This window comes from Chlorocebus sabaeus, chromosome 2, assembly GCF_047675955.1.
Source record: "Chlorocebus sabaeus isolate Y175 chromosome 2, mChlSab1.0.hap1, whole genome shotgun sequence".
In the NCBI taxonomy this organism is placed as follows: domain Eukaryota; kingdom Metazoa; phylum Chordata; class Mammalia; order Primates; family Cercopithecidae; genus Chlorocebus; species Chlorocebus sabaeus.
In genome coordinates, this window is record NC_132905.1 from 21,881,439 (window position 1) to 21,898,122 (window position 16,684).

The 16,684-nt window shown below is 44.1% G+C and overlaps 1 protein-coding gene across 15 annotated transcripts in view; it reads left to right on the forward strand.

Moving 5' to 3' along the window:
* Nucleotides 1-16,684, forward strand: part of PTPRT (protein tyrosine phosphatase receptor type T) — a 1,114,373-nt gene that overhangs the window by 910,592 nt on the left and 187,097 nt on the right. For 8 of the 15 annotated variants that reach the window (XM_008017080.3, XM_037983051.2, XM_037983053.2 and 5 more), the window contains exon 14: nt 11,325-11,381. The exons of the other annotated variants lie outside the window; for them this stretch is intronic. In XM_008017080.3, coding sequence (XP_008015271.3) covers nt 11,325-11,381 — 57 coding nt within the window. The remainder of the gene's footprint in view (nt 1-11,324; nt 11,382-16,684) is intronic. 15 annotated transcript variants of the gene reach the window in all.

Genomic DNA, 16,684 nt, shown 5'->3' on the forward strand with positions numbered 1-16,684 from the left:
ATGTGTATGTGTGTAAATATATAGGCACATGCACAATGGACAAAACCACACAGAGGAACATACACACGTGGGCAGAGTGGGGAGAAAAAGAAAAAAATCTACAGCTACTTGACAAAATGTGCACCAAGACCCATCACGCATGACTTTTATAACTTTGAATAAAATCAACCCAATATTTAAGCACAAGAGAGAAGATGCAGGAGGAAGAAGAAAACAGAAGCACTAGGGCTCCCAGTGATAAGAAGTCACCCTGATTTCACATAAGTCACAGAGGGTGGCATGTCCCTAACTTGTTCCCTCTCAGGAACTCAGGCTCCTGGATGGAAAGAGATAAAATACTCTCTGCGAGGCAAGGAGAATTGATGGCCTGATGGCCTGCAAACAAAAGTGACACAAATCACAGGTCTTGGCAGACTTTTCCACTGAAGAAAACAGATAATGTAGGAGGAAGAGCACTATCAATTGGGTAGCACTAGGGCTCTAGACAGCAGTCGGGACAGCTGGGTGTCTACAGCCTGCTTTAAGGCAGCTGTAGCGGGAAGGAAATTCACAGACAAACCTCCTTCACTGTGGTATGCTCTATGGCTCCTCAGTGGCTTTTGACTCATAGACCAGGAGAGATGGATGCAACGGATCTGCACTCCATGGGGTAGGCGGGATTCTAAGGACACCCTCTGGGATGTAAGCTCTATGAAAGGGTAGCTGCCTGGGTCATAATTTCTGAACTGAGAATTGAAAACGTGAGGCCTGACAAGCAGTAGGAACATACGGGGACAGTGGGAGAATCTCTAAAACTATACTCTCCTGAAAACTTCAGGACTGCAGTCCTCAGAGGCATAGAAGCCCACGCTGCTGGGCTTCTCTAGAGTTGCATTGCTGATGTGCAAGAGAATTGCAGTGACATTTAAAGAACCAGACAGAAGAGTTCTCTCCGAATCTCTAAAACTATACTCTCCTGAAAACTTCAGGACTGCAGTCCTCAGAGGCATAGAAGCCCACGCTGCTGGGCTTCTCTAGAGTTGCATTGCTGATGTGCAAGAGAATTGCAGTGACATTTAAAGAACCAGACAGAAGAGTTCTCTCCCTCTCCTTAGCATAAGGGCTTCCCCTCTTGCCTGAGCTTTAGGTTACCATCTTTTGCCATCTTTCCTTAAGTGAATGGAGTGTGTATGCAGGTTAAGTGAGCATGTGTGAAAGGACAGGAATGCATGAATGAGTGTGAATGCCCGGCTGTCCAAGCCCAGGCAGGCTTCTGAGAGGTCAGCGTATTGGGGAATCTGAGCATCCACATCCTGGTTTTCTAATTCGGTGAGATCCAACACTTGAGCCCAAAGAAATGGGGCTCCAGTGGCACTTGGGAATGGGGCAGAGAACCAGATAGTACAGAATGCCAGTTGGACACTGTTCAATTATCCCCTCTCACCACATCAGGTTAGAAGGATGCTTGGGGAGCGTAGGACAAAGGGAAGCAGACCTGTGTTTGATGAGTGTCTACTTGGTGCCTGGTACTATGCTTAGCGTATCTAGGGTTGATTAAAGGCAAACCCTATCTATTATAAATCTGTCCACTGCCTGTGAGGAGTTTGTATCAAGAACTTAAAGCTGGGAATCAATATTCTGTTTATCCCATCCCTTCCTGACCACCTGGATCAAATTTCCTCTAGGCAGACTTGCTGAAAACAGTATTCTTTTTAACAGAGGAAGATACTGAGAATCCCACAGACTTTGGAAGGATACAAAGTCCCAGAGATGGGTCATCAGTCTCCCCCAAGGCTCTTCCCTCTCTCTGTCATCATGGCATCTGCTTCATGGGTCTAATGGAAGGCATCCAGACCCTGAAGTTCATATGTCAGACTCGAGGCCAGTACTCTGGTGATGAAGCAACTTGCTGCTGTCTGGTCCCTGACGCCGGATAGTCCAGCCAGTGTCTATGACCAGATGGTTGCCAGTTGTAACAGCCCTAAGCACTCATTCAGTGTCATTCTAACTTGACCCCAAGCCTAGTGCCCCTTACACAAGAATATTAGACACACACCTGGCTCCAGCATGTGTCTCCAACCCTTTCCTTTCTGTAATGTTGCTACTAGTAACTCGATCTAATTTAGTACTGCCCAGCTTGGAGGGTTGCAAAGTAATGGACCTGTATTAGTTTCCTGTGGCTGCTGTAACAAAGTCCTACAAATTGGTTGGCTTACATAACACAAATTTATTTTCTCACAGTTCTGGAGGTCCAAAGTCTGAAATCAAGGTGTCTGCATACTTTGTTCCTTCTGAGTGTTGTGAGGAAGAATCTGTTCTATGTGTGTCTCTTAGCTTCTGGTGGTTTGCTGGCAAATCTTTGGCATTTCTTGGCTTTTGGAAGCACCACTCTGATCTCTGCCTTACCATCACATGACATTCTCCTTGTGTGCTTGACTGTGTTCAAAATTCCCCTTTTTATGAGGTTACTACCACCTAATCCAATAAGGACATTTGATTAGGGTAGCAAAAAGCAAGGGAATTGCCTTGAATATAAGAGCTAAAAGACATTTTGAGCACTTTGCTTGATACACTCTAGACCTGGGAATCGATCTGATCAGAGCCATAGAGAGAAAACTGCAGCCAGTAGGTAAACAGGCATTAAGTGATGGTTTGGATTTAAAACTATTATTCAGACTCTGAAAGGAAGACAATAGAAAGCCACAGAGCAAAAAAGAGCAATTTAAAAATCAGGTTTTGTTCTTATCATTAAAACAGGAAATGTTAGAAAGGGCGAATGAGCAGGGGAATCATTTAGAACCATTAACACTGTATACCCTTCCTTTGGAAGATGAGGGATGGGCTCAACATAGGCAGCAGATTGAAGATGTTAGCCACAGGTGCTCAAGGTGATCCTTGAGAAAATGGAGCATGTGGAAGCTTGGGGTAGGGACTTAGACTTCAGAGGTGCTAATGCTCAAGTAGAGAGAAAATAACCCTTCCCATGGGAGGTACATTATCCCATCTGGTAGAAGATGCCCCAGACTGCAGCTGCTAAAGGAGGTACCCAAGTATCTCAATTCATGTCCTCTGGCTGAGACAGAGCAGGCTAAGGGAAAATTGTTTCTGACCTAGTCGTTCAATTCTAGAACTATATTGGTCAATCCCCCTTTGAGAAACTGATGCCCAGTTCCATCCAAGTTCTCTTACCCATTGATATTCTGTCTTCCTAATTCTCCCTGTGACTCCTTTCCTGCACTCATCTGTTCATTTTGCTACTTTTTCTTACCCACAGGCCTTACCCCAGCAGTCTTGTCTGCATGATCTGACCCCTTCCTCCCTCCAGCCTCCTCTAAGCTTCTATCCTTTTATTCTTTTATTACACTCTGGCATGCTGGTCTTCTTTCAGTTCTTCAGGCATATCAAACTCCTCCCAAGCTTGGGGCCTTTGCTCATCTTGCTCTCTCTCTGAATTGCTTTGGCTTCCGTATGTGTCTCCTTAACAGATAAATATCTTAACAGATAAGTATCTTTAAGATGGCATCTTAAACCTTATATCCTCAGAAGATCATCCTGACCTCTATTTTAATGTATATCCCTAATTTTCCACTCTCACTAAACCCTGTACTTTTCCTTCATAGCACTCATCACAACTTACAAATACATATATATGTGTGTGTGTGTGTGTGTGTATATATATATAGTCTGCTTACATGTTTAATGTCTATCTCCCTGCTAGACTCTAAGTGACGTAAGTGCAAAGACTGTGCTTATTTTGAGCACTGTTGTATTATTCCCAGATCTTAGCATATACTGGTACTCAATGAAATGCATTGGATGAACAAATGGATGGGTGGGTGGGTGGGTGGATGGATGGATGGATGGATGGATGGATGGATAAATGGATAGATGAGTGGATGACTAACAGGTCATTATTCGTCCATGGCTTCATTTTTTTCAAATGCAAGTTACATGTCAGGATTGTTCTCTTAAAGGGTAGGAATAAAAGTGACAGAGGTAAAGGGTCCACTATGGGATCTGCAATCTGCACTAACAAGAAGGCCAGCCAGTCTCTGTTTCTGTTCCTGCTGTGATAGGGATCTCTCTACCCACCATAGAGCTGCTTCACACTTTGGACACGTCAGTTTGAGAAGGCTTCTATGTTATGAGTCCAAACTGGCTCCCTGTTATTTTCCTGTCCATCAGTTCTTGAAGTCAAATGGATTCTGTCTACCATTTCTCCTTCCAGAAAATGACATTTGCTTCCTCTGACCTGTTCCTCCTGCCTTGGTTAGGGTCAGGAAGGTGCATGCTTGCTTCTTTCCATTGGGTGGAACCACTCTGGCTGCCAGCAGGCAGCAGCACTCCTGTCTTGTCTCTGGCGCCAGCCGTCAAGGGAACACAGCTGGCTCTGCAGACTCCCGCTGGGTGCGCCCGAGTGGCAGTTAGAAAAATCAGCTTTGATTTGATTTGCAAACTGAGCCGAGTCATTGAGACAAAATAAACCCGGAAACCCATAAAGCCATTTGCAGAGTTGCTTTGCAGAAGACAGCCACAGTTTTAATCTAGTAAACACTCTCTAACGATCCCATTAAAACAACCCCCTTGGAGTGGGTGCTGAAAGCTGAACTCCAGAATAATGAAGCATGGGATGAGGGGCCAGTGTCACCAGTAGTTTTGTTCTGCTTGGTAGCAGCTATGGACTAACGCCATTGTTCCAACAGTGATAGGCAAGAGGTTTGGGCGCTGGTCTTTTGTAAATATGCCTTCTTTTCATAAGAGCTAAGCCTGAGGTAAAGCATTTCACCGGCATTTTCCTCTCCTCTCTCCATAATGAATTCTCACTCCTGCAGGGACCAGCAGAGACACTACATAGCCATTTTTCAGTGAGATGCTCTCATTTTACAGATGCTAAGACTGGGGCCCAGAGGAGCAGTGATGTGTCCATGCCTTGTTTATCCACAGAATCACAGCCACAGGTGGTGTGAGAATCCTCTGCTATCAGCAGGCAATGCCCACTCCCATTGATACAAGCCTATGTGGAAGATTCTGTTTTATACACAAAGCTTCCTTGAGAGGTTGCATGGAATAATTGGAAACTAGAAACACCTGGATTCAAATCCTGTCCCCCAAAATTTAGCTGTTAGACCTTGGACAAGTCAGTTAAAATCTACAAATCTGTCCCTTCACTTTTAAGCCTGAGATCAGTAGTCCTTTCTACTGAGTATTCAAGAACATAATATATAATTATATATATAATATATTTTATATATATGTATGTGTCCTTCTTTTTTTCTTCTTTACTTTCTGAGTCTCTAATGTGGGACTTGGAGACCCAGACCTACTCAGCACAGATCCTCTCTTCGGTTCTCTAAGGAAAAAGCCAAAGCCCAGACTCTAGTCACTGCTTGTACATTTCTACAAATCAGCCATTTGTCAAATGGATACTGGCCAGATCCAAAGTGAAGAAACTGAGAGGGGACAGGAGTGATGTTGGCCTCACTTTTCAGTACTTGACCTTTCCATTGATAGGTTGTTGTCTCTAGATGAGATCCTGCACAGCAATAGTATTCTTTTATGGACATGTATAGGATTGTGGTCATCCCTTTTCTAGCCTTGACTGTGACACTGTCCTTTCTTCATCACCTGCCCAGCAATTTCGGGAGGGACCCAGGAGCACAGCATGTCCAAATCTAGCTAGAGCAACCAGAGTAGGGGCCATAATGGGGAATCACTTGTGAGAGGAAAGACTCCAGTGAGATAGTCTATTGGAAAACTCTTGATTGTTGTTCAGTCTTTATAAATCTTGTCAAACTTTTGGAGGTGAAAGCTCAGACTGTGTGGCTGGAGGGTTTGGGCAGGGCAATGCTATTCTTCCCAAGCTGAGTCCCATGAGATACATTTTCCAGGACTGGGACCCTCAGAGTTACGTGAGTGTAACAAGTTCTTCTTGACTTGTGTCCCCCTTTGCTCTCACCCACTGTCTTCTAGGTCCTAAAATGTCAATGGAAAAATACGGATTTTCCTAAAGGTTTTGCAAAAAGATGGAGGAAGAGAACTATCTCACAAGTACACATAAAATAGCCTACAGATGACCTTTAAATATCCCAGCCCTTTCTTTAATATTTTTCTTGCTACAACAGCTGGCACATCTCTCTCACCTTTTGCTTTCCCTCTTAGCTACTCTCTAGATGTGCTCGAACTTCCCCCACCACACACACCCTTTCCATACCCCACTTCCACACCCCACTCAGGAAGACAACAGCTGGTGTGACAGAGTTCAGAAAAACAAGTGAGGACTAACTCTTGCCATTCAAGCATGTACCTTGGGAGTTCCAATCCATCTTTCTCAATTAGAAATAAGAATTATCTACTCAAGATCTGAGATACCTGAGCTGACTTGATCACAAGTCTGTTATTGCAAAGCAGTTGCATCTTCTAAAGGGAAAATGGGGACTTTTACAATTGGGAGTCAGGGAAGGAACACATTTGGGGTAGGCAGGAGACAGAGGTTATAAATAAAGAGAACAAAGCTCATTGGAGATTTTAAACCCCATTGATGGGATCTCAATGTAATGTTTGAAGGGGGATTAAAAGGGGATTGCAAAAATTAACCACCTATTGTGTGCCAGTCACAGGGCTTTGTGTGCTGACACAAGGCTGCAGTGTGATGATAGAAGTAAAACCTGGCACTTAGGACACACTAAATAAATAGCGGTAATCGTTATTACTTAACGATGGGCCAAATAGGCTCAAGGGGTTAAATAAAGAACTCAACTTTCCTCTGCATTGGAAATCAGATCTGATTCCATCGTACCACTTCGAATCTTATTAATACCATAGACAGGTGACATTCCTGGACCACTGACAGGATGCTCTGTGTCCTACCTATTTGTTAACCTCTTCCCATGCCTCTTTTCTAGTAATAATTGATAATAGAATATTTAGTATGTGATGGTCTTTGGCCTGTCTCCAGGAGTATTCAAGCTAAGTCCTGGAGCAGAAGGTGAGGTGGCCCAAGAAATCCTCAACTTTCTTCACTTCTACAACATATTGAAGCTAATAAACCGAGAAATTAGTTTGTCTTCAGGGTTGTCTGCTCCAGGGCCATCTGCAGCACAGCAGCATCTCTCTGCACTCAACAATGATTGCTTTAGAAGGGACAAGAGTCAGAAGGGAAGTCTGAGGCATTCAGCATTCTGAGCTCCTTCTTTGCAGACACACACACACACACACACACACACACACACACACACACACACTGAACAGGGCCTGGAAACAGTAAAGAGAGAAGGGTAATGAATCCTCAAGTAAAACCTGATGTGGTCAGGGGACCAGGTGATACAGGAGAAAGCAAGAGACCTCTACCTCTTCTCCAACTGGATTAGTCAGGCTAGGCTAGGCTTTGCTGCCATGACAAGCTAATACCCAACTCCCAGGAGCTTAATACCACAAAGGTATATTTGTTGCTATGCCATCTAGATTATATGTGGTCTCAAAGAACCCCTCAGCAGGGGAAGAGAAAGCATGGAAGTGGTAACTTGGATCTTAAATATGTCACTTGGAAATGACTCACGCCACTTCCACTTACATGGCCTTAATGAGAGTTAGTCATATGATAACAGCACAACTGTAAGTTGACTGGAACTCTTTCCTGTGCCCAAAGAGAGATGGACCAGACACTGGTAAACATGAGACATCTCTAGAACCATATACGTAAATAGGACCTTTTTCTCTTTCTACCTCCTTTTGTGTTTTGCTGAGATCCATGATCCATCCCACTATATGCTGCCTACCAACTAGAAAAATCTCTCCCCATTCCTGCACTTATCCAGCTGTTCCTCTGTTCCTACCCCAGGGAGCTCAGCATTACTGCTCTGCACAGCATGGGTTGTAGACCCAGAGGGTGGAGTGGGGAGGCACCTCCTCTAGGCCTACCAACCCAACTAAGGCTTTAACTGTTTTCCATTTGATCCTCAAAATGACTTCATGAGATAATTATTACCTCCACTTTACAAATGGAGAAACTAAAATTTAGAAATGTATGTAATTTTCCAAATGACACAGCTATTGAGTGAAAAATACCAAATCAGACTTTCATGTATTCATTTACTTTTCAGTAAGCATGTATTGAGTACAACTTAGTATTAATATGTAATCCCACATTCCCTAGTGGTTGAAAACATCATCTTTAGATTTGGATGGTGTGTGATTCTAGGTAGGAAAAGGTACTAAACTACTCTGTGTCTCTGTTTCCCCATCTATAAACCAATGACAATAACACCACTTACGGCCAGGTGCAGTGGCTCACACCTGTAATCCCAGCACTTTGGAAGACCGAGGCAGGTGGATCACCTGAGGACAGGAGTTTGAGACTAGCCTGACCAACAGGAGAAGCCCTGTCTCTGCTAAAAATACAAAATTAGCTTGGCATGGTGGCGCATGCCTGTAATCTCAGCTACTCGGGAGGCTGAGGCAGGAGAATCGCTTGAACCTGGCAGGCGGAGGTTGCGGTGAGCCGAGATCATGCCATTGTGCTCCAGCCTGGGCACCAAGCGTGAAACCCCTTCTCAAAAATAAATAAATAAATAAATAAATAAATAAATAAATAAATAAATAAATAATATCACTAACTTCACAGGGCTAATGTAAGAATTTCATGAGCAAATGTGTCAAAAGTACTTAATATAATACCTGGCTCATAAGAAACACTCAACAAATAGTAGCTCATGGGAAAGCCAACCAATAAATATAAGTCCAATAAGGGCTGTGGTCAATGCAAAATCAGGATGTCCCTGGTGGGCAAGAAGGGAGACATAAATCAACTTAGGGTATCCTATTTCAGAATGTGTGATCACTACGATAAGGTTTGAAAGAAGAGTGACAATTATCTTGTTGAACAAGGTTGGAAAGTAAGTCAAGTAAGCCAAGGGAGTAGGTATTCAAATCACTGAAGGCAAGAGAGCATGCCACTGAATTTAAATGGGTCAAGGCAAAGGAATGATGGCTAGCAGGCCAGTGTGACCAGATGAGGTTAGGAGTGATCAGGGGCCACCCAGGACTCTGTGTAGCCCCACTGTGTGTGTGTGTGTGTGCGCGTGTGTGTATGTGCATGTAAAAGCATTGTCCTTAGATAGTGGAACTTCTGGAGGTACTTAAGCAGACTGCCTTTTTGGGGAAGGACACCCTAGTTATAGTTTAGAAAATGAATCAGAGAAGGAGGACTAAGGCAGGGAGAAGACTACAGAAAGGGAGAGCACTTAAGAGGCTGCTGAAGGGGGCCAAGTGGGAACATGTAAGTCATCTCTTCTCTCAAGGCTTCCATTTCTTTTACTGACATGTGAGGGTGACAGTCCTTGTCTTGCCTACTTCAGAGCACTGGGGTTAAAAAAAAAAAAAAACTAAAAAATAGCTACTTAGAATAGGAGTTAGCAAACTCTTCTGTAAAAGGACAGATAGTAAATATTTTCAGCTTTGCAGGCCTTATGGTCTCTGTCACAACTACTAAAGTTTGTCATTGTAGCTCCAAAGCAACCATACGTATAAGAATATGTATAAGAATGAGTGCAGCTGTGTTCCAATAAAACTTTGTTTATGGACACTGAAATTTGCATTTTATATAATTTCCATGTGTCACAAAATATTACTCCTCTTCCATTTTTTCCCAACCATTAGGAAAATGTAAAAAGCATTTATAGCTCATGGCTGCACAGAAAACAGGGAGTGGGGGCCCAGATTTGGCCCACAGGTCATAGTTTGCTGACCCCTGACTTAGATTGTGCTTTTAAAATATCAAAACTTTTCATTTTTTTAAAGGGAGAAGTATTATGATAACTATTTACTGGTGGTTAAATTTTATAGTATTTCATGGCTGTTGATCAAGTTTGCCATCTGTGTTATTTTTGAAATTATGTATTTTCTGTTTATCAGTTGGTCTGGAATACTCTACTCTCTCAATTTTGCATAAGAACTTTCTGCAGTTTTGTTGACGGACCACTGAAGAAAGCTGCAGTCTCTGGACAAGCCTAAAACACCTTTCAACCTTTTGTATGATTTTCTTTAGAGAGGTGAGGGGTGGATTTGAAAGGACAGGAACATTAAAGCCAGACAAACCAGGGTTTGAATACAACCTCTACCAGTTTGCGACCTTGAACAAGTTTTACAGATTCTATGATTCAACATTTCTTCATTCATTCATTCATTTATTCAACAGATATTCACTGAGTACCTACTATGTGTCAGGCACAATGCAAGTCCACATGAGTACACTCGTAAATGGAACACCATGTCTGCTTTCAGGGAGACTACAGATTTAAGAGAAGGCATCCACTTCTAATACAGCGATGTTATTGCAATAAGAAGGGAAGATGAGGGTGCTATGGGAAGACAAGAAGGGGCATGCGTCCCAGAGTCACTGACATACTAAAAAAAGACTCCCTAGAGGTAACGGGTTCTAAACTGACACCTAATGGATGAGCAGTTGTCAGCCAGGTGAAGAAGCAGGAGGGAGTATATCCCATGCAAAGTGACTCACCTAAGGAAGGCTTACATACAAGAAGGTGGGGGAAGGGGAGCTGTTGATAATGGAAAGTTGTTTATTGTGCTTGGGACAGGGTGGGCAGTGGTAGTGGAGAGACACAAGACCAGAGAGGTGGGCAGGAGATTCATCATGGAGGGCCTGTGAGCTGGGTGAAGTGGTTTGAAGTTTACCTTGCGGACAACGAGGCAGCACTGATGTATTTCAACTGAAGGATGGAGACTAAGACTGAAGGGGAACAAGACCAGAGGCAGAGAGACCAGATGGGAGGCTGCTTAAATAATCCATGTGAAACACAAGGCTGGCTTGAACAAAGTGAGAATGAAATTAAAGAGAAGGAAGCAGCTTCAAGAGCTTTTCTGGGGGAGAATTAATAAAGCATTGTGATTGATTATAAGAGGGACATCAGAAAAAAGGAGGGCTCCCATATGTCCAGACTGAGAAGCTGCGTGGATGGTGGCACCATTTATGCAGAAAGGGAAGTCTAACGGATAAGTAGTTTCGGTGGAAAAATGACAGATTTATTTATAATCATACTGACCTTTCTGGGTTATTCTAAGTCTTAGAAACATTATATGTGAGGCACCCAGAAAAGTACCTGGCATGTCGTGGGTGCTTGATAAGTGATGCCTCTTACTTTTGTTTCATTTTTTAAAAATCTATTTCAGGCCCTGTTTTGTTAAATCATGATGTTCTTTTGCTATTTAGTGTGAGCTCTTCAGAGCCACAAGAATTGCTGTTTTGTTCACCGTGCCGCACGTTTTCATGTGTGTTTCTTTCTCTCCTTCTCTTCTGCATGCTGCCTGGGGACTGGCTTCCTTGTGGTCAGCACCAATGGGCAGCGCCCAGGTGACCCCGGGGACTCCACTCTGCCTCCTCACCACAGGTGATCACCAGAGCCCTGGGCGGGTGGGAGGGGAGAGTTGCCCATGCTTAGTGGGTCCTCCAGGCCAGGTGCACCAGAGAGGAACCAGCAGTCCCTCCACCCCACCCACCCACTCACCCCTCCACCCATTCACCCATCAACCCACACATTCATTCATTCATCCACCCATCCATCCATCCCTCTATGCATACACTCATCTGTCCACTCACCTATTCATTCATTCTACTAATGCTTACTAAGTACCTCCTGGGTGCCAGGCACTGTTCTAGGCACTGAGATGTACAATGAAGAGCAAAAGAAGATATGTTCCAATGCCTTTCCAGGAGACGAAACAGCCATTGGTCAAAAACCTACACAAATAAATTTGCCACTTTGAGTGGTGTTACAAAGGAAAGGTACATGGTGTTCAAAATAAACAAACTCATGTGCAGCCAAGGGAGGGCTTCACAGGGGAAGTGACAGCTGAGCTGTGATATAAGTTTGGGAAAAAGTTGACGTAACAATTCTGTGCCTAGGAAATGAGAAGCTCTCACTATGATCTCAGGTCTACCATTTGTCCTGACAATTTACCCATACCATATCAGCCTGACTTTTCCTATCTGTTAAATAGGAATAATCCCACCTACCCCTTATGAGGCACCATTTACATTGTAGACCGTACACATGCAGAGGCCTCTGAGACTAAACAAGATAATAAATGTCAAAGGAGCTGCTATGGGTATGCCTAGTCCAGAGTCTATATTTGTTTGAAGTAAATACCAGCCCCTTTCCTCAAGTACACCGTAGGTGGAACTCATTTCACATGAATGTGTGCCATTCTTCAAAGGACGCAGAGCCACTCATGTGAGAGGTCGACATCCATCGTGGGACTCAAAAGACAAGCCAACCTAGAGACCTCTTTATTGCAGGGTGCCTTTTTAATCCCTGGGAAGTTTCTTGGAGATTTCAAACCTTTAACTGTCACCTCTCTTAAAGTCCTTGCCCAGACAATGGCCTCCGGTCTGCTAATGCCTGAATGGTCGTTTTATCATGGTGGAAAAGAAGATGCAGCAGGCAGTGATGACATGAGTCTGGGCATCCAGTACCTTCACAGTTCACTCCTGTCCACCCCCTTTCCCAAACTCAGAGACATCACTGCTAGTGAGTGTCTTAGGTTGAGTTCCCTGGACACTGAGACTGAGATGGAGATTCTTGTGCAAATTATTCATTGCAGAATGTTCTCAGAAGAAAGGGAGGAGGATGGGATATGGCAGAGAACAAAGCTAAGGGAGGATGTGGAGGCCTGCATCTGCCTGAGCCCCGGGAAAAGGCGAGGTATGGAGCAGGAAACGTACTAAAGAGTTGGTCCCACCTTGAGGCAAGGGGGCCAATATTTGCACCATGGTGTTGGTCAGCCACTGGCTGTGGGCTGCCATGGGAATGCATTACATCCTGGGGAAGTGGTTCCCTTTTGCCTAATGGTACTTCTCTAGGAAGGGAGGTATTTGTGAGCCATTTGCTGCCAGCACCCACAGCACCTGGAGAGTAGTCACACCAGCCCAGTAAAGGAGATTGGGGCTGAGCCTAAACAGTGTCCACTATGGGCGAGTTTTGTCTCTGCCTTTGTACTGCCATGGACACCTGTACTCCAGTGTGTCACTGCAAACATTACAGGAATTTCATCTCAGCCACTCCCTGTTAGATTACCTTAAGCAAGTTGCATAGCCTTATTTCACTTGCAAAACTAATTATCATATGTGCTTCATGCAGTTATATTAAAAATTCCATTAGAAAATGCTAGGAATGTTGTGTGCGGTCACTGTACATAGTAGGTCTTTACTGAAATCAGTCCCCAGCCCTCCCTTATCAGAGGCCCTTCCCAAAGGGAGGTGGGAGTTACAGATGGACACGTGGGAGTGTGCAGATCGACAGCGGGAGAAAAGTGACTCTCGCCACTGTGCACACCACCTATTTACAGAGAAACAATACTTCTCCAGAGTGTGTGCAAGTTGCTCTGTTTCTGCTGGGCTATTGTTCTCTGGGCTCTATTCAAGTCGAGCAGTCAGATAATATTTTCTTTAAACAGAGCCAATCCCATATCATGTGCTTTTGTTCTTACCTCTTGTCTTCTAAGGCGTCTGGATGTTCCTTCCCTGACAGGTTTATTTCATTGTGATCCATTTATTTCCACATGTTTCTCAGCCTCATTTGATGGGTGAGGTGCCTGTGAGTGCCATCCCTTTCAAAGGGTGTTTTTGTTAATGTCCCCTGGTAGCAATAATGGCTGATGTAAATAATAACTGCCTAGGTCTGAATGATGGGGATATTAGACTTTAAGCACAGGCAGCCTCTTTTCATATCAACACCAACTCAGAGAGCTGCAGGACCACATTATGTAGCAGGGATAGGCTGGCATTCAGAGTAAAGGGAGGCTGAGTTCAGCTCTCAGCAATGCCACCTTCTGGTCTGGTGATCCTGGATAAGTTATTTTTCTTTTCCAGACTTCATTATCTTTATTTGGAGAAATTGAAATATTAATAACCACAGTCATAGTTAATCATGAGAACTAAGTGCAGTAAGAGCTTTAACTTCTTTGCCCATCTAGCTCCAATTAGTTCTTCAGCTCTTCTGGATTTATTGGCTTATCCTTCAAGGAATTCATGCTCTATGGCAAGATTGCGTAACCCCAGCACCACTGATGTCTGGGGCCGGATAGTTCTTTGTTGGGGGCAGGGTTGGGGGTGCTGTCCTGTGCACTGTAGGATGCTTAGCGGCATCCCTGTCTCTCCCCATTAGATGCCAGCAGCATGTCAGCCCCTATTGTAACAACCAAATACATCTCCAGACATTCCCAAATGTGCCATGGAGACAAAAATCATCCTCCGTTATAAACCTCCAGAGCCATACTGTTTAATAGAAATAGAATTTGAATATTGTATGTAATTTTAAATTTCTTAGTTACTTAAGAAAAGTAAAAAGAAACAGGTGAAGTTAATTTTAATAATATAATGTATTTAACTCAATACGGATCCTCCTCAACTTATGATGGAGTTATGTCCCAATAAATGTATCATAAGTTGGAAATGTTGTAAGTTGAAAATGCGTTTAATACAATTAACCTGCGGAACATCATAGCCTAACCTAACCTACTTTAAATGTGCCATGTTCAAAACACTTACATTAGCCTAAAGTCGGGCGAAATCATCTCACACAAAGCCTATTTTATATTAAAGTATTGAGTAGCTCATGTAATTTATGGAATACTGTACTGAAAGTGAAAAGCAGAATGTTTGCACCAGTGCTTAAAGTACAGTCTCTACTGAATAGGTATCACTTTCTCAGCAGCATTGTAAAGTCCAAGAATCTTAAGCCCGCCTATCTTAAGTTCACAATCATCTGGTATATCCAAAATATTATTATTATAATATGCAACAGAATTAAAGAAAACAACAGATGAAAGCTATTTTACATTCTTGTTTTGTACTACGTCTTTAACATTTGGTGCATATTTTACACACAGAACACTTCAATAAAATAAATTTTAAAATTCAGTTCCTCAGTTGCACCAGACACTTTTCAAGTGCTCTAAGTACGTGTCTTCGTGACTACCATTGTGGGCAGCGCAGATCTAGAGATAACACATCTAGGGTCATCTTTGTCCCTAGTTGCTGAATAGAAATGTATGTGTAGAGAAGAGGTTCATATTCAGTTACTTTTATTCCTTGTTGCTCTCTGGGGCTAGGGGATGTTTGGCAAAATCTGGAGATTTATTTGGTTGTCACAACTTGGTGCGAGGGGCTATAGTCACCTAGTGGGTAGAGGTCAGGGATGCTTCCATTGAGAGAAATAAGATAAAATCCTCTTTGGCCAGGATTGGGCATTTTTCTGCAGTGAGTTGACTGGAGGCTGCAGTAGAGAAGTGACCAGTTAATTAACATTAAGAGGACTCAGTCTTCCCCAGGCCCACAAGTGCAGAAAGAAGGCCTCTTCTCATATCCCTCCTGCAGTTCAGCCAGGCCTCAAGGGGGTGGCCTGGACCTCTGAGTCCAAGAGGAGACTGACAGTGTTCAGTCTAGAGGCCACAGTAGCTGTACTACAGGTCATCCTCAGGGGCAGATCTGACTTCATTGTCTTGGCCATGCCCAGTGCCCATTGTCAATTTTCTACAGAGAGAAGGGCTAAGGGACAAGCCCTCATCTGGAGCCCAAACTCCATTCCTTAAAACTGAGGGAACTTGGCCGGGCGCGGTGGCTCACGCCTGTAATCCCAGCACTTTGGGAGGCCGAGGCGGGCGGATCACAAGGTCAGGAGATCGAGACCATCCTGGCTAACACAGCAAAACCCCGTCTCTACCAAAAATACAAAAAATTAGCCGGTGTGGTGGCAGGCGCCTGTATTCCCAGCTACTTGGGAGGCTGAGGCAGGAGAATGGCGTGAACCCGGGAGGCGGAGCTTGCAGTGAGCCGAGATCGCGCCACCGCACTCTAGCCTGGGTGACAGAGCAAGATTCCATCTCAGAAAGAAAGAAAAAAAAACTGAAGGACCTTGAGCCAATTACTCAGCCTTTCACCTTTCTGAGCCTCACCTTCTTCATTTATGAAATAGTAAAGTTGAGTCCCTGTACAGCCAGGCCCAATCATGGTGAGGGCCAACAGAAGAAATGGATGCACTCCTAACCCAGCTCCAGGTTTGAGCAGGTATTGGATACAACTTCCCTTATTATTCCTTTATTTCCTGTGCACCTCATGTTAAAACTCTCTCTTATTATTTCCCTGGAAATTCTTTAAATCAGGGCCTTGGCACAGTGACAGGATTCAGGTCATCATACACTCTCTGGGAGTGCTTCGCAACTGCCCTTAAAGCAACTTTCCCAGGGATGGCTCCACTTGGACCCAGGTAGAAGGAGTTTGAGCCTTTGGGACAAAGCTGTTCAGGCCAAGAGAAGATGATGAAGCAAGGCAGCAGTCTCCCTAGGGTCATGCCCTAGGCCCTGTGAGCTTGGACACCCTGAGGCCTCGGTGACCCTCCAAGGGAGCATGTGCCCAGTGGAAGGGGTTGACAGATGGTGTGAGAAGAGGAACCAGAGGCAGGAGAACCAGGTGAAGCTCCAACCTGAACAGCGACCATGAGGGGAAAATGCTTGGTGGAGAGAGGCGGAAGACCAGCAGCAGAGGCAGGGGCATAGCCTGCCAGGAGAGAGGGGGCAGTTCTGAGGGACAGCAGCATTGGGAATGTCCAATAAGATGATGAAAAGAAAAATATAACAGCAAATATGTTACATAGTTCCTACATGCTGTGGAATGTGCTGAGTTTCACATCATTAA